This window comes from Dendropsophus ebraccatus, chromosome 14 (assembly GCF_027789765.1).
Source record: "Dendropsophus ebraccatus isolate aDenEbr1 chromosome 14, aDenEbr1.pat, whole genome shotgun sequence".
NCBI lineage: Eukaryota > Metazoa > Chordata > Amphibia > Anura > Hylidae > Dendropsophus > Dendropsophus ebraccatus.
The window spans coordinates 61,395,147-61,419,621 of NC_091467.1; the positions used below are offsets into that span (position 1 = coordinate 61,395,147).

General features: G+C 48.1%; 1 protein-coding gene and 1 pseudogene across 1 annotated transcript in view; both read right to left on the bottom strand.

Annotated features, from left to right (window-relative positions):
• Positions 1 to 1,358: 1,358 nt before the first annotated feature.
• Positions 1,359 to 24,475, bottom strand: part of LOC138772695 (myosin-3) — a 29,994-nt gene continuing 6,877 nt past the window's right edge. Inside the window, exons 13-41 of the mRNA XM_069953274.1 lie at positions 24,070 to 24,188; positions 23,844 to 23,993; positions 23,416 to 23,586; positions 22,508 to 22,817; positions 22,337 to 22,404; positions 21,659 to 21,746; positions 21,467 to 21,584; positions 21,030 to 21,153; positions 20,807 to 20,943; positions 20,432 to 20,687; positions 15,182 to 15,424; positions 14,920 to 15,096; positions 14,436 to 14,581; positions 14,186 to 14,276; positions 12,802 to 13,191; positions 11,989 to 12,115; positions 11,401 to 11,519; positions 11,119 to 11,315; positions 10,202 to 10,385; positions 9,519 to 9,684; positions 9,296 to 9,420; positions 8,512 to 8,820; positions 8,195 to 8,398; positions 7,828 to 7,953; positions 7,574 to 7,744; positions 6,384 to 6,488; positions 6,216 to 6,311; positions 4,276 to 4,413; positions 1,359 to 1,945 (exon numbers count right to left, since the gene is read on the bottom strand). Of these exons, the coding sequence (XP_069809375.1) occupies positions 1,922 to 1,945; positions 4,276 to 4,413; positions 6,216 to 6,311; positions 6,384 to 6,488; positions 7,574 to 7,744; positions 7,828 to 7,953; positions 8,195 to 8,398; positions 8,512 to 8,820; positions 9,296 to 9,420; positions 9,519 to 9,684; positions 10,202 to 10,385; positions 11,119 to 11,315; positions 11,401 to 11,519; positions 11,989 to 12,115; positions 12,802 to 13,191; positions 14,186 to 14,276; positions 14,436 to 14,581; positions 14,920 to 15,096; positions 15,182 to 15,424; positions 20,432 to 20,687; positions 20,807 to 20,943; positions 21,030 to 21,153; positions 21,467 to 21,584; positions 21,659 to 21,746; positions 22,337 to 22,404; positions 22,508 to 22,817; positions 23,416 to 23,586; positions 23,844 to 23,993; positions 24,070 to 24,188 (4,679 nt within the window). The 3' untranslated portion in view covers positions 1,359 to 1,921. The remainder of the gene's footprint in view (positions 1,946 to 4,275; positions 4,414 to 6,215; positions 6,312 to 6,383; positions 6,489 to 7,573; positions 7,745 to 7,827; positions 7,954 to 8,194; positions 8,399 to 8,511; positions 8,821 to 9,295; positions 9,421 to 9,518; positions 9,685 to 10,201; positions 10,386 to 11,118; positions 11,316 to 11,400; positions 11,520 to 11,988; positions 12,116 to 12,801; positions 13,192 to 14,185; positions 14,277 to 14,435; positions 14,582 to 14,919; positions 15,097 to 15,181; positions 15,425 to 20,431; positions 20,688 to 20,806; positions 20,944 to 21,029; positions 21,154 to 21,466; positions 21,585 to 21,658; positions 21,747 to 22,336; positions 22,405 to 22,507; positions 22,818 to 23,415; positions 23,587 to 23,843; positions 23,994 to 24,069; positions 24,189 to 24,475) is intronic.
• On the bottom strand, positions 15,758 to 15,963 carry LOC138773546 (U2 spliceosomal RNA; annotated as a pseudogene).

The following is a 24,475-nucleotide window of genomic DNA, read 5'->3' on the forward strand; positions in this document are numbered from 1 at the left end:
CATACCCGGACAACTTACACACCTGAAGATGGAGGAGCCGCACACAGCAACCAATCAGGATACAGCTGGTACTGGCCACACCGAGCAAAGAGCTGGAAGCTGATTGGCTTGTATAAGGCCTATATGTTATAAGAGCTAGAAGCTGATTGGTTGCATGGGTGACACAGAGCTGATAAATCTCTGTCTCCAGCTTCTGTGAAACTACAACTCTCATCATTTGTATGATAACATGTGCAGTTTCCAAGCCACTGGATGACAAGCAGAGCATCTCCTATGTGTGTACACATGAACAATGGCGCACGTTAAGTTACAACCATATTACTCCTCTAATGTCACAGACAGCGTCCTATTCCCTATCCTGAAACAGAGTGCAAGCTCTGCAGGAGAATAGAAGTGACATCTCAGTGGTGCCCTCTGGTGGTAGGATTTATACATGACACATACCCCACACAGTTGTCAGTCTGTTGCGATAATGTTGGGTTCACACCATGTTTATGGCGTCTGCCACAGGTATCTGTCAGAATCCTGCCGCGACACATAAACCAGTAGCATAAACTAGCGGAAAGCATCTCTGAGAGTCAAAGAGATAAAGGATTCCATCCTGACATGAATGGCGCCCCCTTCTGTACACCACAATACATGTCAGTTTCCCATTCTAAGTAGGACACTAACAGGTACACAAGAAGTCCAGTGTGAACATAGCCTTATATTTACCCTCAAAGTGCACTATAAGCTGAAAGTGCAAAGTCCCTTTAATAAACATTCAGTTTAAAAGGTTGTTCCACTCAAACATAACTTTTCATGTGTTGCTGCCCATGGCAAGACTAACAATTTATTCCATATTTGTTATTATCTTTTCAGTTTCCTTTCCCCAGTTCTGAGCTGCTGCTTTCTGCTGAAAACACATAAAGCCTGTGTGTGAGCTTTTCTCTTTGTCTCCCCCTTCTCCCCCCCTCCCTTTGAAGACAGCTTATGTAAACAAGTCAATGGCAGGCTTTATCTGCAACATTGTAGCTTCTTTGTAATGCTGGGAGGGTTATTCTGAGCTTAAGTTGCTGATGAACTCATTTTGATTTTAATCCTCCTGGCATTACAAAGTTGCAGATAGGGACTTCTTTACATAAGCCATCTCAGAAGGGAGGGGGAGGAGGGGGAGACAGAAAGAAAGGCTCACACACCGTTTTTTGTGTCTTCAGCAGAAAGCAGTAGCTGAGAACTGGGGGAAGGAGACTAAACAGATAATAACAAGTGTGGAAGGAATTGTTAATCTCATCATGGGCAGCAACATTTGAAAAGTTATGTTTAGAGTGGAATACCCCTTTAAGGATGTTCTGTGAGTGATGGAGCCGTACTCAGTGTTTGCTGTTTTCTTTATTACTGACTGATCTCTACATATGGACACGGTAGCAGATGAAAGGCGATCCACACGCCGGGACCATATAAATTAGTGGCAGTGACTGTGGTGTCCGGTTACAGATGGTTGGAATTCCTAATCGAGCGCCAATCAAAGGCCCCCCCCCCCCCATATCCCCATCACATTCATGTCACTTGTGAATTTCATGCAGTGGGACGTTACTAACTCATCTCGTTGGGTTTGTAGGATGTGGAGCAGCTGAATTATATGGGGCTAAAACGCGTCCAAAATCCAAGGTATTCACAGTGAAAATCTACAGGAATATGAGCGCGGCGCCAAACTCTAGAGTCATGGCCGCACAGGTGATATCATTTCCCGTGGCTGCTGAATGCCATGTGATGCCATACTGCAGATCGCAGCACAGCGCCTCACGTCCGTCCACCCTCCCCTAACGCCCGGGACATCAGGCGCTGCCATTAATTTACTCCGGTCCTGTGGGTGTAGTCGGCGCCTTCCAGGGGTAATACACATTATGTGCACCTCGCCGCCACCTTCATATCTGCGGAATTATTCCTGGGGGGTCAAGAACGTCTGAAAAACACAAAGGCAATGGGATGGTCATAAACTTGCAGGAGTTGTCAGGCAGCTATTCCTCATGATGTTCCCATATACATGTGTTCTCAAGTCAGGCAAATGTGCATGTAAAACAGCACCGTACCCCTCCGTCCCCAGCAGATGTCTCTTTGCCCTCCGGTGCCTCACTGCCAAGCCATGACCATCATGGATACGGGAAATAACTCTATTACTGTCTAGGATATAATATGTAAGAAAACCCTTGTAACGTAGGTAAAGCCCTTCCCCACATAGCACCCTGTGTGCACTACTGTCTACGATATCCATGTGAAGTAGGTAAACCCCGCCCCTGCATGGCAACATACCTGCGTCCATTACTATCTATGATATCCATGTAAGTGAGGTAAACCCCGCCCCTGCATAGCAACATACCTGTGTCCATTACTATCTATGATATCCATGTAAGTGAGGTAAACCCCGCCCCTGCATAGCAACATACCTGTGTCCATTACTATCTACGATATCCATGTAAGTGAGGTAAACCCCGCCCCTGCATAGCAACATACCTGTGTCCATTACTATCTATGATATCCATGTAAGTGAGGTAAACCCCCCCCATGCATAGTAACCTACCTGCATCCATTACTGTCTATGATAGCCATGTAAGTGAGGCAACTCCCCCCCCCTGCATAGCAACCTACCTGTGTACATTACTGTCTATGATATCCATGTAAGTTAGGTAAACCCCGCCCTCACATAGCAACCTGTGTCTATTACTATCTATGATATCCATGTAAGTGAGGTAAACCCCGCCCCTGCATAGCAACATACCTGTGTCCATTACTATCTATGATATCCATGTAAGTGAGGTAAACCCCGCCCCTGCATAGCAACATACCTGTGTCCATTACTATCTACGATATCCATGTGAAGTAGGTAAACCCCGCCCCTGCATGGCAACATACCTGCGTCCATTACTATCTATGATATCCATGTAAGTGAGGTAAACCCCGCCCCTGCATAGCAACCTACCTGCATCCATTACTGTCTTTGATAGCCATGTAATTGAGGCAAGCCCCCCCCCCCCCTGCATAGCAACCTACCTGTGTACATTACTGTCTATGATATCCATGTAAGTTAGGTAAACCCCGCCCCTGCATAGCAACCTGTGTCTATTACTGTCTATGATATACAAGTAAATAGGTTAAACCCCGCCCCTGCATAGCAACCTACCTGTTTACAAGACTATTTATGATATCCATGTGAGGTACACCCCGCCCCCACATAGCAACCTGTGTCTATTACTGTCTACGATATCCAACTAAATTAGATGAACTCCACCCCCACATAGCAACCTTCCAGCATCCATTACTTATGATATTCATGTAAGTGAGGTAAACCGCGCCCCTGCATAGCAACCTACCTGTGTACATTACTGTCTATGATATCCATGTATCCATGTCCGATCGCCCCCCCGCCACCGCTCTGATCGCCCCCTGCCGTCGCTTCGATCGCTCCCCCCCCCCCCCCGCTCCGATCGCCCCCACCGCCGCGGCCAAGAGCATATTTTACCTGCTCCGCGCAGCAGGTCTTCCGACATCCCCGGCTCCCCTCTTCAGCACACTGATTGGCTGAAGAGATGAGCCGGGAATTTCAAACGGCTCCCCTTCAGCCAATCAGTGCTGAAGAGGAGCACTGATTGGCTGAAGAGGACCCGTTTGAAATTCCCGGCTCATCTCTTCAGCCAATCAGTGCGCTGAAGAGGGGAGCCGGGGATGTCCGAAGACCTGCTGCGCGGAGCAGGTAACGTATGTTCTTGGCCGCGGCGGTGGGGGCGATCGGAGCGGCGGCGGGGGTGGCGATCGGAGCGGCGGCGGGGGTGGCGATCGAGCCGGCGCACAGGGCAGCGGATGAGCGGGGGCCGGGCGGTGGGCGGGGCTGCGGGCGGCCGGACTATCGCTCGACGACTGTTTACACGGAACGATCGGCAAATTTTTTTCGGTCGGCGAACGACGATTTATGGACATGTTAAAAGATCAAAATGAACGATTTTTCGATCGTTCGCCGCGTTTACACGTACGTTTATCGTTCGAATTCGATCGTTATCGCGAAAATTCGCCCGATAATCGTTTCGTGTAAACGTAGCATTACAGTCTACACTATACAAGTAAATTAGGTAAACCCTGCCCTGCATAGCAACCTACCTGTGTAGATTACTGTCTGCGATATCCATGTAAGTAGAACCCAGACCCGCATATGTACCCACTTTTCCTTATTGTCTATAATATAGAGGCTGCGGAGTTCTCTATGTACATGCGGTAAACCCCGCCCCCGCATTGGAAACCTACCTTGGTGGAGATGGTTTCCCGAGTCTTCAGCCTCAGTTTGTTGACTTGGGATTCAGCAATGTCCGCCCGCTCCTCAGCCTCCTCCAGCTCGTGCTGCACCCTCCTGCACTTAGACATGTGAGCGTTTGAATGTTCTTCCTGCACATGGCAAAGAAGATGGTGGTCACATCTTGATATACATCATTATTCTACTCTAGTCACATCCAGAGCTGAATTCACAATTCTGTCGCTCCAATCACATCCACAGCTGCATTCAGGATCTGCATCCCAGTCACAGCTGTGGCCACTGGATCAGTCAGTGCTCAGAACCTCATATCTCTCTACTGCCATCTGCTGGTTCACTAGCTAGCTGCTCTGGTGTATGGCATAGTGTGATGATGGGCAACCTTTTGAGCTTGGTGTGTCAGCATTCAGCAAAAAGACAAGTATAACTCAAATGGTGTGTTACTTCGAGAAAAAACACCTTAATTTCGCAATATTTATAGTTTAAATAACAAAAATATGTAATTGTAATATATAACTGTACTTAATAAACCAAAAAATAATTATTGTGTAAAGTAAACTAAAAACCACACACACACTACCCCACCTGACCCCATCCCTCCCCATACGCTACCATACCTGACACTTCCACACACACACTACCCCACCTGACCCCCATCCCTCCCCATACACTACCCTACCTGACCCTTCTACATACACTACCCTACCTGACCCTTCTACATACATTACCCTACCTGACAGTTCCACACACACATTACCCCACTTGTCCCCATCCCTCCCCATACACTACCCTACCTGACCCTTCCACATACACTACCCCACCTGACCCTTCCACACACACACACACACACACAACCCTACCTGATCCCCATCCCTCCCCATACACTACCCTACCTGACCCTTCCACATATACTACCCCACCTTAACCCATCCTTCCCCATACACTACCCTACCTGACCCTTCCACATACACTACCCTACCTGACACAACCCCACTTGTCCCCCATCCCTCCCCATACAATACCCTACCTGACCCTTCCACATACACTACCCCACCTGACCACCATACACTACCCTACCTGACCCTTCCACACACACACAACCCCACCGAACCCTCATACCTCCCCATACACTACCCAACCTAACCCTTCAACACACACATACACACTACCCCAGCGGCTGCATGGCGGCAGTGTGTCAGCACTGACACACATAGCCATAGTCGCTGACACACGGCCGCCATCATAGGTTCGCCATCACAGGCATAGTGGGAGCTGTAGTGTTCCTAACAGACAGTAGACTCTGAGCTAAAAAATAGTTTATCATACTGCAATATAACAGAGCACAGTGCATCATGGGACATAATAAGTGAACGCAGCTCTGGGGTGACTAGAGTATAACCAATAATTCATGATCAGCAACAAAAAACACAAATCGATGGAGATCAGCTGAGGGAGGGGGACAAGATGAGGGGAGGGGTTATAGGATGCTTATGGACATTTTATGGTCTGTTTACAAGGAGCGATAATGCGGCCAATCGATCGTTAAATGATTTTTAAGCAACAATTTGGTCTTTACAATGATCAGCGTTTACACGGAGAGATAAATCGTTAGAAAAATCGTTATTGCGATCATTTTTAAGATCGCTTAAGCCCATCTCCCACATAGGGTGAATCTTTGAAAGACTGTTTACACAAAGCGATCTGCGAATTTTTAGCGAACAACCAACGACGATTTGAGAACATGTTGAAAGACCAAAATGAATGATTTCTTGCTCGTCGTTTGATCGTTTGCTGTGCTTACACGAGCCAATTATCTCTCAAATGCGATCGTTATCGTGAAAATTCGAGCGATAATCGGTCCGTGTAAACACACCATAACTCCTTGAATGCTGCTCTGTGGAGACAGATGTGACACTCCGACCCCCCTACCACTCACCGCCTCCTCAGTCATCCTCTTGTAGGACTTCACTTTCAGCTGCAGTTTGTCCACCAGATCCTGAAGCCTCATATTATTCTTCCTGTCCTCCTCAGACTGAGGAAAGAAAGACACGATTAATACAGCATGGCCAGAGAGGATCAGCGTCACCCCCGAATGATGTCTTACCTGGAAGGTCAACTCCTTCACCCGCCGCTCATATTTCCTCATCCCCTTAATCACTTCTGCATTTCTCTTCTGTTCCAAGTCCAACTCCGACTCCAGTTCTCTAACCTGCAGGAAGCCAGAACACAGGAGTAGTATATAATAGTTATATATTCTTATACATAGAATGCAGTATTAGGCTATGTTTACACTACGTAAAAGTACGGCCGTTGTTGCTGATGGCAACAACGGCCGTACTTTTACCGCAGTGGAACAATGCCTGTTGTTCTATGGGATCCTGGCCGGAGCGTACACACATCGTGTGCGCTCCAGCCGGGATCCCATACGCCGCCGCAAACAACTGACATGTCAGTTTTCTGCGGCCGGAATTCAGTGAATTCCAGCCTCAGAAAGACCTGTCAGTTCACACAGTGAAGCGAGCGGCTCCGGCGCCCGCATCAGAGCTCCACGGCCGAAAGATCATCCAGCCGGTACTTAAGTACCGGCCAAGATGATCCGGCCAGAGACCGGCCGTTCCGTGACCCGGCTGGGGTCACGGAACAGCCGGTCTCTTACGTAGTGTGAACATAGCCTAATAGTAGTTATATTCCTGTATATAGGGGCAGTATTATAGTAGATATCCAGACTTGTGCTGTTTGGGGGCGACCTTCTCCGCCGGCGGTGCTGGCCGGGTTCTGGCGTGGCATTTTTGGGTTTGGTCCTGTGATATTGGGGTCGCAGGGCCGTTCCATGGCCTCTCTTCCCTGACTGTGCACGCCTGCGGGGGTGGTGGTCACTGACCTGCACAGTGTGGACTTAGTGTAGGGACCCATGTGTATCAGATACCTGCACGCGGTACATAGGGCAGTATGGCTTGATCAATTCATACACAAAATTCTGATGTTTTTTATGCAGCCGAGAGGTACTAGTATCAGCCATAGGTGTGAGGTGCAGCACTCTTTTCTCTCCTGTATTGCATTATAGCAGTTATATTCTTGTATATAGGAGCAGTATTATAGTAGTTATATTCTTGTATATAGGGGCAGTATTATAGTAGTTATATTCTTGTATATAGGAGCAGTATTATAGTAGTTATATTCCTGTATATAGGAGCAGTATTATAGTAGTTATATTCTTGTACATAGGGTAAAGTATTATAGTAGTTATATTCTTGTGTACAGGGCCAGTATTATAGCAGTTATATTAGTACTTACTCTAGCCTCAAGCTTCTGAAGCTGTTTCTTTCCACCCTTAAGTGCCAACTGTTCAGCTTCTTCCAGACGCAGCTGAAGATCCTTCACAGTTTGATCCAGATTCTTCTTCATCCTCTCGAGGTGAGCACTGGTGTCCTGCTCTTTCTTCAGTTCCTCAGCCATCATGGCCGCCTGAAAGTTTCAAAGGACAATGACTTCCCTTGCAGTCCTCTAATCCATAGCTAATTGTCTATGTATAAAAAAAAATGTCTTACATCAGTGATAGCCTTCTTAGCTTTCTCCTCTGCATTCCTGGCCTCTTTAGTCGTGTCCTCGATCTCCCCTTGTAGCTGGGAGACATCGCTCTCCAGCTTCTTCTTGGTGTTGATGAGACTTGTGTTCTGGTGAAAGATAATAATTGAAAATGGTAAATCCTATAAAGTTACAGCAAATATAATTTATGTCACCCTATTAGAGCTAAACTAGGGGACGCTATCACATTTCCTAACTGCCCACCCAATGGGTCTAGAAGAACAAGACAACAATGAGAAGCAAAATACAAGCATATACAAGGTGGGACATTAAAGAGATGCTCCAGTGATGGGGTCACTATGATGTCCATTTGTGATGTCATTCCCCTACCTGAGTGTGCAGGAGCTGAACACGCTCAGTGGCATCCAGGAGCTCTTGTTCTGCCACCTTCCTGGACCTCTCAGTCTGTTCTAGGGCGGCCCTCAGCTCCTCAATCTCGGCCAACAATAGGTTGTTCCTACGTTCAGCCATGGCAAGCTGTTCCTTAAGTTCTTCCTGGCTGCGGATAGCATCGTCCAGGTGGATCTGAGCGTCCTATGAGGAGAAAGATAATCTGAGAGTCACTAGAGTAGTTTTAGTGGTAACGGGTAAGCCAAAGGATATGATCAGGTGATCACCATCCTCTATCAATACAACAGAGACTTTACCTTGAGCTGTCCTTGAACATTTCTCAGATACTTCTGGGCCTCTGCTGCGATGCGGTTCGCATGGCTGAGCTGTATCTCCATCTCATTGAGGTCACCCTCCATCTTCTTCTTAAGTCTGATGGCCTCACTTCTGCTCCTTATTTCAGAGTCCAGGGCTGTCTGCATGGTCTCAATCGTCCTCTGGTAGTTCCTCTTCATCTGGTCAATCTCCTCGTCTTTCTCGGCCACCCTGCGCTCAATGTCGGCCTTCACTTGGGTCAATTCAAGTTGGACGCGAAGGATCTTGGCCTCTTCATGTTCCAGAGCCGCCTTTATGTGTGTAATAAGGGATCATTTATACGTCCAATAAGATCATATGGGTTAGATCAGCAAGAAGGGAGGGTTATGTGACCAATGTCCTGGCTCTGTCCCTTGTAGGTGATGGGGTGCACTGGTGGATTCTACATTTCATTTTAGGTCTCAGACACATTACTAGACTCAGAACCTTTATCGTAACGTTAGTCGGGTTTAAGACTCCAAGAATTTTCAGAACAAAGGGGCATTGGACATAACACTTGGCCTCTGGTGGGAGCCTCCCATAATCCTTCCACCTTAAACTGGACTATGCTACTGCCATGAAATCTGGATGTGGCGGTCTTAATGAAAAGATGATGCGTCTTTTGTTACATTGGATGTTATAGTGTTCCTTTAGTTATAGTAATTTCTGGGAATTTTGGGACTTCACTGCCCCCTTCTTGTGAAGAGCTGGTACTGCAGCAACAATCTACAGTTGCACGGTTGTTACCTCTGCTTCCTCTAGTGATGCCTGCATCTCGCTCTTCTCCATCTCCACCTGCTTCTTGGCCTTCTCCAGTTCATGGATGGTCTTGGTGCCCAGGGCCACCTGTTCAGTGAGGTCGGAGATCTCCTCTGTGAAAGATGATAAGACACATGATCCCATAATCCGAGGAGTCAAAGATTAGATGTAAGGAATCCGATGCTTGACCACACCCGGGTCTTGTACTCACGTTGCAGGTTCTTGTTCTCTCTCTTTATGGTCTCCAGCTGGTCCAGGGTCTCCTCATAGGCGTTCTTCATTTTAAAGAGCTCCGTACTCAGAGATCTGGATTCTTTGAGAGAGGTTTCTAGTTCAGACTGAGACTCCTCATACTTCTGCCTCCACTCAGCTAAAATCTTAAAGAGGAAGAAAATCAGACTTTAAGTAATACGTTTTCTTATAGTATATGGTATCAGATCCCTAACCTATCACCTCAGATCCTGACCTCATGTTTAATAAAGCCTCAGACCCTGACCTATTGCCTCAGATCTGGACCTCACACATCATGGTATGTTAGATCCTGACTTATTACCTCAGATCCTTGACCTCACACCTGATGGTATATAAGATCCTGACTTATTACCTAAGATCTTGACCTCATACTTGATGATATGTTATATCCTGACTTATTACCTCAGATCTGATAATACCTCAGATCTGTGACCTCATATCTGATATTACCTCAGACCCTTGACCTATTGATCTCAGATTATCACCTATTGTCACTGGTCTTGATCTATTATCTCAGAGCCCTCACCTTACATCTAGTCTCACAAGAGTCAGGGGTGCTGTATTAGAGCCCTGAGACTTTGGATACTGACTCTGAGCATACACCTTACAAAGCTTTCGGCTCATGTGACTTTATTCTGATACCTTGTCAAAGCTCTTCTGCTTCTTGTCCAGAGCAGCCGCCACAGAGTTGGCCCTCTCCACATCAATCATCAGGTCTTCCACCTCTCCCTGAAGCCTCTGCTTGGTCTTCTCCAGGGAGGCACACTTAGAGTTCACAGCCTCAATGTGCTCCTCTGCCTCCTGGAGGCGCTGTGCCAACTTCTTCCTAAAGATTAGATAGCATAGCCTGTCATCATCACTGGTCCCTCCTGACGGCAAGTCACATTACATGCCTTCTAATATCATGGTGCATATAGTAGATTACACTTCTCTGACCGCAGAAACTCCCAATAAAGCAGCAACAAAGTATCTACGTGCTTTGATATCATTAGTATGCTACAGGCGCTCTGACTGTAAATCTTAGAGTGATGAGTGCATTACCTTGTTGTAGATTAAACTGCTGTAACTGTAGAGACTCCTAACAAACAGACTTTCAGCAGGGCACTTAAATAGTATTACTCTTTTACAGGATCTCTGACCGGTTATCTTTATATTAGTGATGAATGCAGTAGCTTCTCTATGTTCCTATTGTGGGTTATAGTGCTCTAACCGTAAAGACCGCCAACAGTTAATATATAGAGCGCTTCCATAGAGGTACCTGCTGGTTATTTTTATATTAGTGATCAGTGTGACACCAGCTTACTTAGGATTCTGTCCAGTTACAGCAGTATAATCCACAATATGAACCTAACAAATTGACTTTCGGTAGGACTCTTTATATATGCTTACATCATCATTCTGCCACAGGCCATCTAACTGGTTTTCTTTATATTAATGATCAATGTGACATCAGCTTGGCTAGCTTCATATTGTGGATTAAGATGCTGTAACTGAGGAGACTCCTGTCCAGTAGGACTCTGACATAGACATAGTAGCTATAAGTATTGATGGGTAATTACTTGGCCTCTTCCAGCTCCTCTGTGCGCTGAATGGCGTCAGTCTCGTATTTCGTCCTCCACTGCGCCACTTCAGCGTTGGCTTTGGACAGAGCTCTCTGTAGCTCCGACTTGGCCTCCTGCTCCTCCTCGTATTGTTCCCTCAGAAGGTCACAATCATGACGGGAAGACTGCAGGCCATGAGCCAAGGCATTTTTGGCCTGATAGATTGAGGGAGACAAACAATTAGATGGGTCACATGACCTGGAGAAGATTTTGTAGTCTATGGCCCTTCCGTCATCTCACCTTCACTTCCTCCTCCAGACTTCTCCTCAGCTCCTCAATCTGCTGGGTGAAGGCCTGTTTAGATCTAGACAGCTGAGACAGCAGAGACTCCCTCTCCTCCAGCTGTCGAGCCAGCTCACCTGAAATAAAATGCAGACCATAAATCACGTTGTTCATCCCAGGAGCATTTGAGCCACCGGTCTCAAGACCCAAACTTCATCTTCAGATGCGTCATAGAAACAGATCAGACGATTACATCTGCTGGGCCTGATCTTTCAACAGAAGCATGGACCATCCATGATAAGCTTGGGTCACACCACCAAAACCCTGGGCTCTTAGCCATAAGCTTGGGCCTCCAGACATAGACCAGAGCCATCACCGTAAGCCTGAGCCCCTGACCATGAGCTTGGGTTGCAAAGTCATAACCCTGGGCCCTAAACCCTAGGCTTCGGCCCAATTTTACAACCAGAAATGTTGAATGGGTCATAACAACACCATGTAGTGGCTAAAAGTCATGGTCCCCTGACAACCCAAAGCCAGAGGAACCTAACCTGGAAGTTCTAGACTGAGCTGATGTGTGTGGCCCCTGAGGCCTCAGTGTTATTTTACCAGATTCGGTCTGGAGACGAGCCTTCAGCATGGTCAGGTCGGCCACAGTCCGTTGGTTTTCTTCAGCCTTGGTCTTGAACTCGCTGAGTTGGTCTTCTAGGGTGCGGCACATCTTCTCCAGATTCACCTGAGCGGTTACAAAAGACAGTTAGGGCCCTATTCCACCGGATGATTATCGTTTGCATAATCGTTAACGATTAACGATCTCAAACGACCGCTATTGCGAAAGACCTGAAAACGTTCACTCATTTCCATGGAATGATAATCGTTACGATTGTAATTGCGATCGTTTTTCTTCGCTATTTATTCGCTATTGCGTTCGTATCTATTGCGAACGACCGAACGATGTCTTATTCAATGCGAACGATTTGCGAACGTTTTGCGAATGAGCAACGATAAAAATAGGTCCAGGTCTTATAAAACGATCAACGATTTCTCGTTCGGACGTTAATCGTTAACTGCATTTTAACCGAACGATTATCGTTTAGATTCGAACAATTTAACGATAATCTGGACGATAATCGCTCGGTGGAATAGGGCCCTTAGAGTCACTTACTCCTTAGAAATTCTAGGGCCTTGTGGATCTCATGGTCACAACAAGCAATGAAACCACCAATCAGAGTCCACACTGTATCTTCTAGACTTTAGTAATCATGGACTCTTTTGTTGGCTGTTGATGTCTAGCTAAGTTTTTTAGCTATGATACAAGCAGAGTGTGTCATGTAGAAAGGCAGTGCTGGTTACGTTGTATATTAAAGAGGAGGTGGGCATTGTGATGTCACCCGTCCATAGTGCCCCCAGGTGGTCACTGACCTTTGCCTTGGTGATGGACTCCAGGTTGCTGTTGATGTCATCGATCTCCATCCTCATCTCACTCTTCTCCTTTTCCATCTTCTGCTTCACCCTCTGCAGGTTGTCGATCTGCTCGCTGTACTCTGCTCCGCTGTCGGCATGCTTCTTTCGCAGAGCGGCCACCGTGGCCTCGTGCTGCAGCGACATCTCCTCCAGGTCTCTGCGCATCTTCTGGAACTCGGCCTCTCTCTTCTTGTTGAGCTCTATCTGAGAGGAGGTGGCCCCCCCGGCCTCCTCTAGCCTCTCGCTGATCTCTTCCAGCTCCCGGGAAAGGTCGGCTCTCTGCTTTTCAGCCTTCGCCCGAGTCGCCCGCTCCGATTCAATCTCTTCCTCTAGTTCTTCAATACGAGCCTGGAGATATAATAATCGTGGACGGAGACATTAGTAAGGGCCATGCAAGCAGGATATGACTGTCACCTCATCACCCCATCACCTATTGACTTCCATATGAGACTATTGTAGGCATGCTCTGTAACCTGTGAAGAAGCAACTGTGCAGATATGGAGAAGGTGAACTGTGACTTTTACCTACTGACTACTATGGGAGGGTATTATGGGCATGCTGTGTGACCAGTGGATATGTTTTTGTGCAAGGAGGTAGAGGGATAGAGTTATGAATATATACTTTACCGCAGCCACATGGGCCAATGGACACTGCAAAGAGATTACCTCCTATAGAAGATTTTGTGGGCATGCTCTGTGGCCTGTAAAGAAGCAACTGTACAGGGGGAAAGAGTTGAGCTGTGACCTTCAGCTACTGACTTCTATGGGAGAGTATTGTGCACTTGCTCTGTGCAGACACCAACAAAGAGAGGAAGTGAGCTGTAATCTTTGAGAGTATTATGGGCATGCTCTGTAAGCAGTGAAGTGAGCTGTGAGTTGAGCTGAGACCTTCAGCTACTGACTTCTATGGGAGATTGTTGTGCACATGCTCTGTGACCTGTGCAGACACCAATTTGTAGGAAGTGAGGGAGGAATTGAGCTGTGACCTTTGTCTCCTGACTGATATGGTAGAGTATGATGGGCATGTTCTGTTACCAGTGAAGAAGTCACTATGCAGTAAGGCAGAACAATGGAGCTGTGGCCATAGTCTGCTGAGTGCTTTGTGCATGCTCTGTGACCTGTCAGTGTGTGCAGGAAGGGGGAAGGTGTGAGCTCTGACCATCACTTATCAGCTTCTATGGAAGAGTGTTGTGGGCATGCTTTGTGACCTTTGAAGAAGTCAGTGTGCAGGGTGGGGGAGAATGTGGGCTGTGACATCACTTTTTTCCCACCTTCTAATTCAGGGAGGGACTAAGAGGAAGCAAGGTTAGCGTGATGAGTAATGAGGGGGTGGCTGGATTTACCTGGAGCTCCTTAATTTTCTTCTGAAGTTGATTCTCCATGAGCTGTTCATCTTCTACCCTACTGAGCAGCTGACTAATCTCAAAGTCTTTCCTGTAGAGAAGGAGATACTCCATGTGAGAGTCACATAACACATACACCGGTACACTGTAACAAACCCTCAGCTGTGAGAGCAGGGCTAGGTCAGAATGGACTGACGTATAAGAGGAGTGTTCTCATTCACTGACAGTAAGCAGAGATCTGCCCCCATACTTTTTCAGCCTCTCGTCCAGCTGCTGTCTGTCGTTCTCAAGATCCATAATGGAGTCCTGGGCCAATTTCAGGTCCCCCTCAAGCTTCCTCTTGGCCCGTTCATTATCCATGCGGAGTTTCTTCTCCTGCTCCAGCGAACCTTGCAACTACAGGAAAGGGTTAAAGGAAATCAATGTCTGGGGAGAGACCTGACACAAAGAGGAATCCTCCCTCCCCCAGAGATCACTTCCCAAAAAGGATATAAGTCCAGTATATAGAGATGACCACCATCCTTTCCCAAAACTTATATAGAGATCATCGTGTTTTATCTTTCAGTCGCCTCCAGAGCTGCACTCAATATTCTACTGAACTCTCTTGCATTATGTTCTACTCTGGTCCCATTCTCAGCTGCAGTCACAACTATTCTGACATCTACTTGGTATCCTGAACTTGGTGGTGTTTGGAGGCAGAGCAGGCATGGGGGGGGGGGGCTTTATGGACTTACATCATCGATCTGCTGTTCCAGCTTGGTCTTCATCTTGGTCAGGGCGTTGACTTTGTCTTCTTCAGCCTGCAGGTCGTCCAGGGTCTGCTGGTGCGCCTCCTGCAGGGCCTTCTTCTCCTTGGTCAGCTTCACAATGGTCTCGTCCAGGGCGGCCATTTCTTCAGTCAGGTTTTTAACCTATTATAGAAGCCATTAGAGATTAGTGGTCGGACATACCGATGTCTTGAGGTGGTGGTGAGTGGACGTCCCCCAAGGAGTTTACCTTGTTCTCGGTGGCATGCTTCTCCTTCTCCACCTTGGCCAGTGTCAGCTCCAGGTCATCAATGTCTTTCTTCAGCTCGGAGCACTCGTCCTCCAGTTTCCTCTTCTTGGCCGTGAGTTCGGCGTTGGACTCTTCCTCATCCTCCAGCCTCTCGTTCAGTTCCTTGATCTTGGCCTCCAGTTGGATCTTGCTCTTGATCAGCTGATCGCACCTCTCCTCTGCATCTGTCAAGTTCTCTGTTTCCTGGTGGTTAATAAAGAGTTAATGATGATTACAACACTCAGGGGATGCAGAAATCCAGGCTTACTTAGGGCTCTGCAGACTTATCCTCCTCTATAGGGCTCTGCAGACTTATCCTACTCTATAGGGCTCTGCAGACTTATCCTCCTCTATAGGGCTCTGCAGACTTATCCTACTCTATAGGGCTCTGCAGACTTATCCTCCTCTATGGGGCGCTGCAGATTTATCCTCCTCTATGGAGTGCTGCAGACTTATCCTCCTCTATAGGGCTCTGCAGACTTATCCTACTCTATAGGGGGAATGCAGACTTATCCTCCTCTATGGGGCGCTGCAGATTTATCCTCCTCTATAAGACAATGCAGACCTTTACACCATTAGAGGGCACTACAGACTTATCCTCCACTAGAGGAAGCTGCAGACTTATTCTCCCCCTGTTCTAAAAATCCATTTAATATATGGTCCCCAGATAGGGGACATATCAGATATTAAACTGATAAGAACAGATACTACACTTGATCTTGGCCAAAAGGCCGAGAAGCGATTGCAGACTTATCCTCCTCTACAGGGCACTGCAGACTTATCCTCCTCTACAGGGCACTGCAGACTCCTCTAGAGGGGTGTGCAGACTTCTTCTCTCTTAGAGGGCACTGCAAACATCCTTCTCTAGAGAGTGCTACAGGCTTATCCTCTAGAGCAGTGTTTCTCAACCTGCGGTACGCGTACCCCAAGTGGTGCACGCCGCAGGTTGAGGGGGTACGCAGGGAGGTGAGGAAAAAAAGAAACTTTTGTTTTGAGTGCTAGGACACTGCTATCGCACAGCAGTGTTCCGGCACCAATCCCCGCCGCTGCTCTCACCTTCCTTAGCCCAGCAGCAGTCTCACCAAAGCCCCGTCCCCCACTGAACGCTGCTGGGCTAAGGGCCCTATTCCACCAACAGATCTGACGACAGATTATCTGCCAAAGATTTGAAGCCAAACCTAGGAACAGACTATAAACAGAGAACAGGTCATAAAGGAAAGCTTGAGATTTCTCCTCTTTTCAAATCCACTCCTGGGTTTGGCTTCAAATCTTTGGCAGATAATCTGTCATCAGATCTGTTGGTGGAATAGGGCCTTTAGGAAGGTGAGAGCAGCGTCGGGAATTGGTGCCGGAACACTGCTGTGTCCCAGAACCTAAAGCAAAAGGATGGAGGAGAATGGAGTCACAGGGTACGAAGCAGCAGCAGGGGCCTCCGGTGCACACTCTCCCCCTGTAGCTGCCGGATTGGGGAGCAGTGTCCACCCGGGGGCTCCAAGAGGGTAGGTGGCAGCCTGGGGACGAATCCCAGGCGGGTGGAGGTGACCCGCACAGGCGGAGAGGAGTAGCGGTGGCAGGCTAATGTCCCTGCCGGCGGCCGCCGAACCAGCCAGCGGGGGCTTAAAGAAGGACAGCAGCCAGAGGGTCGCAGCGCACGGGGCTCCGGGTGCAGTAAGTTGTGGACTGGGAGGAGTGGCGCCCCCCATGTCCACCGGCCTGCTCTGGGTAGTTGGTAATTGGTTGGCTTGCTGGGTGGTCCAGCGGGGACATCAGCCTGCCGCCGCTTCTCCTCTCCGTCCGCGCGGGACACCTCCACCCACCTGCCTGGGATTTGTCCCCAGACTGCCACCTACCCTCTTGGAGCCCCCGGGTGGACGCTGCTCCCCGATTCGGCAGCCGCAGGGGAAGAGTGTGCACTGAAGGCTGCTGCTGCCCTGTGACGTGGGGGGCGCTCAAACTCCCCATCCACAACTCACTGCTGCAGGAGCCCCACGCACCACGACCGATTCCCTCACTGGGAGCTGGCAGAACCCCTTTTAGAAAAGGACATTCCTCTTCTTGCTCCTCTCTACACCCCCTCTTCCTTTACCTACTCTACCCCTCCTCTCTCCACCTCCACCTGTCTTCTCACCTCCTCTCTCTCCACCTCCACCTGTCTTCTCACCTCCTCTCTCTCCACCTCCACCTGTCTCCTCACCTCCTCTCTCTCCACCTCCACCTGTCTTCTCACCTCCTCTCTCTCCACCTCCACCTGTCTCCCCTCACCTCCTCTCTCTCCCCCATCACCTCGTCTCCCCACCTCCACCTGTCTCCCCTCACCTCCTCTCTCCCCCCATCACCTCCTCTCTCCACCTCCACCTGTCTCCTCACCTCCTCTCTCCACCTCCACCTGTCTCCTCACCTCCTCTCTCCACCTCCACCTGTCTCCTCACCTCCTCTCTCTCCACCTCCACCTGCCTCCTCACCTCCTCTCTCTCTCCACCTCCACCTGTCTCCCCTCACCTCCTCTCTCTCCCCCATCACCTCGTCTCCCCACCTCCACCTGTCTCCCCTCACCTCCACCTGTCTCCCCTCACCTCCTCTCTCCACCTCCACCTGTCTCCTCACCTCCTCTCTCCACCTCCACCTGTCTCCTCACCTCCTCTCACCCCCATTACCTTCTCTTTTCCTCCTCCCCTGTCCCCCCTTTATCTCCTCTCTCACCCTTCTTTCCTCTTTACGTGACCCCCTCTCTCCTCCTCTCCCTCATCACCTCCTCTTTCCTTCGAATAATGAGCATTGCTATGGGGGCAAGGCAGGGCAGGAGGCATTACTTTGGGGGCACAGCAGGGGCATTATTACTATATGGAGGCACAGCAGGGGGCATTAATACTATTTGGAGGCACAGCAGGAGACATTATTACTATATGGAGGCCCAGCAGAAGACATTATTACTATATGGAGACACAGCAGGGACATTATTACTATATGGGGGCACAGAGGGGGACATTATTACTATATGGGGGCACAGCAGGTGACATTATTACTATATGGGGGCACAGCAGGGGGCATTATTACTATATGGAGGCACAGCAGGAGACATTATTACTATATGGGGCACAGAAGAGGACATTATTACTATATGGGGGCACAGAAGGGGACATTATTAACCCCTTAAGGTCAAAGCCAATTTTCGTTTTTGCGCTTTTGCTTTTTCCATTTTATGTTTAAAAGTCCATAGCGCTTGCATTTTTTCACCTAGAGACGTATATGAGCGCTTATTTTTTGCGAAACCAATTGTACTTTGTAATGACAGGCATTATTTTTCCATAAAATATGCTGCGAAACCGGAAAAAAATCATTTGCGCTGTCAAATTGAAAAAAACACAAATTTGTTTTGATTTCGGGGAGTTTTGCATTTACGCCGTTCGCCCTATAGTAAAACTGACTTGTTATGCATGTTCCTCAAGTTGTTACGATTACAATGATATGTAACATGTATAACTTTTATATTATGTGATGGCCTGTAAAAAATTAAAACCATTGTTAACAAATATACGTTCCTTAAAATCGCTCCATTCCCAGGCTTATAGCGCTTTTATCCTTTGGTCTATGGGGCTGTGTGAGGTGTCAGTTTTTGCGCCATGATGTGTTCTTTCTATCGGTACCTTGATTGCGCATATACGACTTTTTGACTTTTTATTACATTTTTTCTGGATTTGATGCGACCAAAAATGCGCAATTTTGCACTTTGGGATTTTTTTGCGCTGACGCTGTTTACCGTGCGAGATCAGTAATGTGATTAATTAATAGTTCGGGCGATTACGCACGCGATGATAGCAAACATGTTTATTTATTTATATTTATAAAATGGGAAAAGGGGGGTGATTTGGACTTTTATTAGGGGAGGGGATTTTTTATTAATTAAAATACATTTTTACTTTTTTTTTTACATAAACTAGAAGCCCCCCTGTGGGACTTGTATATAGACAGCACTGATCTCTCATAGAGATCAATGCTGTGTATATACACAGCAAAGATCATTGTAATTGGTGATAGATTGCTATGGCCTGCTGCAGGCCATAGCAATCTATTGCCGAGCCGGGATCAGCGTCATTCCGACGCTGAGACCCGGGCTGGCCAGAAGAACGGATCTTCCCCCCGCGATCGCATCGATCACCAGGCACGTGCAGTACAAAGACACCAGGGACGTGCAGTACAAAGACACCAGGGACGTGCAGTACAAAGCACTTCAATGCAGCTGTCAGGTTTGACAGCTGCATTGAAGTGCTTAATTAGCCGGTGTGGCAACGGGACCCGCGCCGGCTAATAGAGGCACTGCCCGCCTGCAGATTGCAGCCGGGATCGGTGGCGTTCAGAGCGGGGTCCCGGCGGGACCCCGCTCTGCACACCCCCCGCGGCACCATGACGTACCAGGTAAGGGGTTATTATATTACTACTGTATGGGAGCCTATAAGTAGGAAAAAGGGAAGAAAGTAAAAAAAAAAAGTCAGGAGCCTAAGATAAATGTCTGGCAGGTTCTCTGGCAAGACATGACATGTAGCTGCAAGTAATCATGGTGGTCAGGGCCAGATGGTGAAAACATGGGGCAGGTATATGGCTACATGAGGTCATATTTGGCTACAAGAGTCATACCTAGCCGAAAGGGGTACATGTGGCTGCAAAGCATGTATTTGGCTGCTGGGGATCTGGCTCCAGGACTATACCTAGCTGAAAGGGACATATCATTACCTGTCCGTGCTCCAGTCTGCTTCTCTGGCTCCTGGCTCTCTGATGGCCAATCAGTGCGCTGTTCCATTGCAGCCACTGATTGGCTGAGCCGGCTGTCAGTGACCCCTGAGACTGAGAAGCAGGTGGGAGTGCAGGCAGATAAGCATTATGGGGGAGATTTATCAGACTATAATCGATCACATCCTTGGGGGTACTCGGCTGGAGCATCTTGTCGAATGGGGGTACTTGGCTTGAAAAGGTTGAGAAACACTACTCTAGAGGGCGTCGCAGACTTATCCTCCTCTAGAGGGCGTCGCAGACTTATCTTCCTCCACACGGCTCTCCAGATTTATCCTCCTCTAGAGGGCACTGGCAGCCTTCTCCTCTCCTAGGGGGCGCTGCAGATATCCTCCCCTAGAGGGTGCTGCAGGCTTCTCCTCCTCCACAGGGCACTGCACACTTATCCTCCTCTAGAGGGCGCTACAGACTTTTTCTGATACTCACAGACTGGACTTGCAGCTGCAGGTCATTCTTCTCCTGTAGAAGTTTCACCATCTTCTCCTCCAGCTCCTTCCTCTTTGCCTCTGACTTTGCCAGATTCTCTTTGGTTTTGGCAAATTCCTCCTTCATGGCTGCCATCTCCTTTTCTGTCTCTGCGCTTCGAAGAAGGGGTTTGATCTTGAAGTAAAGCTTCATCCATGGCCAGTGTTTGACATTCATAAATGCGCGGATGTTGTACTGAATGCAGAATATGGCGTCCCTAAGGAAACAGAGATCTTTTTGTGATTCCAGGGGCATTCACAGACCTCACGCCAGTGGGGTATACCAGCTGACGGTATATACTATATACACCAGAGGCCCTATAAACAGTATGTTCACCTTCTATCTATCATCTTCTTGTATTCCAGTCTTGCCAAGTATCCGCGGCATCGGGCCTGTGTGCGGGTGATAATCAGGGCAAGACGGTCGTCCCTCATCTCCTCCAGGGTCCCCAGGAGCCCGGCCTTAAAGAACACCTATGAGGGAGAACACAGGTCACTGTAATACCACAGAACACCCACTAGGTGGCATTAGAACCCATCACCAGGGAAATTATATTTACCTTAGTGTGCCCAAACTTATACTGATTGTGATCAATGTCAATGGAGCCCAGGAGCTTCTCACAGGCCTTCTTACTGTCAATGAACTGTCCCTCAGGGATGGCGCTGGCGTTCAGGATGCGATATCTGTCCAGTGTGACATATAAACACTCATGTCAAGGAGGGGAGAGGTATATCCAATCTATTACTCTCTGGTATCAGCCATGTCAGGCTGGGGGGAGGTGACTGTAGGACAGGTATATACAATCTATTACTCTCTGGTATCAGCCATGTCAGGCTGGGGGGAGGTGACTGTAGGACAGGTATATACAATCTATTACTCTCTGGTATCAGCCATGTCTGGCTGGGGAGAGGTGACTGTAGGACAGGTATATACAATCTATTACTCTCTGGTATCAGCCATGTCAGGCTGGGGAGAAGTGGCTATAATCTACTGAACCTTTGCTTGAAGTCTCCATAGAGGATCCTGTTTGGAAATCCCTTCCTGCAGATGCGGATCCCCTCCAGGACACCGTTACACCTCAGCTGATGCAGGACAAGATGGTGGTCCATTTCACCTGGTGAGCAGATAACGGTCAGTCACATGCTGTGCGGTGTGATCATGTGATACCAGGACATGGCGACACATTACCTGGGGTTTTGGTCTCATTGGGGATAATGCAGCGCACAAAGTGGGGGTGAGTGGTCCGAAGGTTAGACATCAGCTTATTCAGGTTCTCCTGTGGAGGAAGATGATGGAGAATGAATGAGCCGTCATGGCCGCCACACATCTGAGCAGCCCCAGTAACAGTAATGTAACAATCCAATAAGGATTTACAATATAAGGCTTCTATGAAATGATTTTTTATTTTATTTTTATATTTCAAGGGTTGATCCATCAATCACTTTCATACCACCGATCTTCCTCCTGGGCCCCCAAACTAATAATAATGACATTCCCGTTTCGATGTCCTCCTCACATACGTGTGTATCCTATGGATGTGGGCGACACTAGGGGCTCACAATCACTGACTGAGCACTACTGCCTGCCGCCCCCATCCAGTAGGCTTAATAACAATATAGCACATTGTAATGGCTCTCCAGCCTGCCTGTCGGTAGATATATAGTATAACCCGCAGTCCTATGTAACACCACAGATAACACAGTGATAACTCTCTGACTGCAGTGAATGTAGAAGATGTGACCCGCAGTCCTATATAACACCACAGATAACAAAGTGATATCTCTCAGTACAGATAATGTAGTAGCTGTTACCTGCAGTCCTATGTAACAGCACATATAACACAGTGATAAAATACAAAACTCTTACCCGGAAGAGTGCAGACACGGTCTGGAAGGAGGAGCCCTTCTTCTTCGCCCCCTTCTTGGCGGTTCCATCTGTATAAAGCAGCAGTTCACCATTATTATCACCTCTCCTCCTCACACAATCATCTAAGTATCTCCCCCAGAAACCTACAATGATTTAATGCTGCCATCTTACCTGCCTCTGAAGCAGCGTATGAGGCATAGAGGTTGGCCAGGATTTTCATGGCAGATTTCTGGTAGAGTCCGACCACGGTCTCATTCAGTGGGTCCTTATTCTTCTCCAGCCAACCCTTGATGTTGTAATCCACAGTCCCAGCGTAGTGGATGAGGGAGAAGTGAGCCTCGGCTTTGCCTTTGGCTGGCTTTGGCTTCTGGAAGTTGCTGGACTTGCCAAGATGTTGATCATACAGCTTGTTCTTAAAGGATGTGTCTGTTGCCTTGGGGAACATGCACTCCTCTTCAAGGATGGAGAAGATGCCCATTGGCTGTAGAGATTGTCAGGATAGACACAATATAATGCTGCCTCGTATGTACAAGAATATAACTACTATATTTCTTTTCTTTTTTTGAGTGTTTTCACTCCTCCTGGTAAGACCCACGTGACCACAATCAGCAGGAGGCACCTGTGCACACATGACTAGTACCTCCTATTTTTCCCATTCTACCTGCAGGAGCAATGGTGAGTGATAAGACCATGTTCACACTTGTGTTGCTTGGTGGCAGCTTTCTCCGCCGGTGGTGCCTGCTGGCTTTTGGGGGGGGGGGCTTGGGAATTGTTCCTGTGACAGTGGGGTTGCAGGGCCGTTCTATGGCCTCCCTTCCCTGTTTATGCTCGCTTTGCGGGGTTGGCGGTCGCTGACTGATACAGTGGTGAGTTAGTGTAGGGACTCATGTGAACCAAGGGACCTGCACGTGGTACATGAGGCAATATGGTTTGACCAAATTATATACCAACATCCTGGCGTTGGTTTTTAAATGTAGCCGAAAGGCATTAGTGTCAGCCATAGGTGTGAGGTGCAGCGCTCCTTTTTCTCCTTGTCTGTATAACTACTATAATACTGCTTCCTATGGATGAGACTTTACCTTCTCAATAAGCTCAATGCAAGCAGCCAGGTCCATGCCGAAGTCAATGAACGTCCACTCGATTCCTTCCTTCTTGTATTCCTCTTGCTCCAGGACGAACATGTGGTGGTTGAAGAACTGTTGCAGTTTCTCGTTGGTGAAGTTTATACACAGCTGCTCTAAGCTGTTGAACTAAATGACACATATTGATTATAGTTGGATGCCAGGTGTTCTCACCAGTCCTACAGAGCCTAGGTGATTTTAAGGTTTGATGATCCCTCTGCCATATCCTGGGGCTCATTCATAACATCAGGGTTTCTGTGTGTGTCCGTGATCCCTGAGGTCCCATTGTCATCACCCTGCCCCTGTGGTCACATCTACCCCTATTGTCTTGTTGTTGTTGTCACAGCCTCGCCCCCACCAGTGTGTTTATGGGGGGTCATACCAACCTCAAAGATCTCAAAACCAGCTATATCAAGGACCCCGATGAAATGCTGCCTGGGAAGTTTGGTATCAAGCTGTTCGTTAATACGCGTTACCATCCATAGGAAGAGCTTCTCGTATATGGACTTACTGAGAGCGTTGACGTTATGGTGCACCTGTAAAATACAGTAATGTTATCTAAGCTACCGGCACCAGGATAATTGGGCTCAGATCAGTTGTTTATGTCCTTACCTGCTCCACAGTTTGGCCCTTGGTCACGTACTCATTGCCCACTTTGACCCTGGGGTAACAGAGACCTTTCAGCAAGTCTGCAGAGTTCAGGCCAGTCAGGTACGCTATTTTGTCAGCAACTGGAATGAAAATATTGATGGTGGTGAGTGACACCGGAGAACACCTCCTGCCACCTGTGACATCTATTAACCTATATGACCCTATAGGCCAGGAGGTGAGGGGATAGCGAGTATTACGCCACATAATACTAATTACCTGAAGCCATAATAGCAATGGGATAGAGAGTGTGACCACGATCCTCAGGGGTGGGGCCAAAAACACCTGCTCTACCATCTTTATTCTTGGGCAGAACTACAGTCATGGAACTCAAACTCATTCTCCCAGTGGAGGGACGCCGGCATGTCCT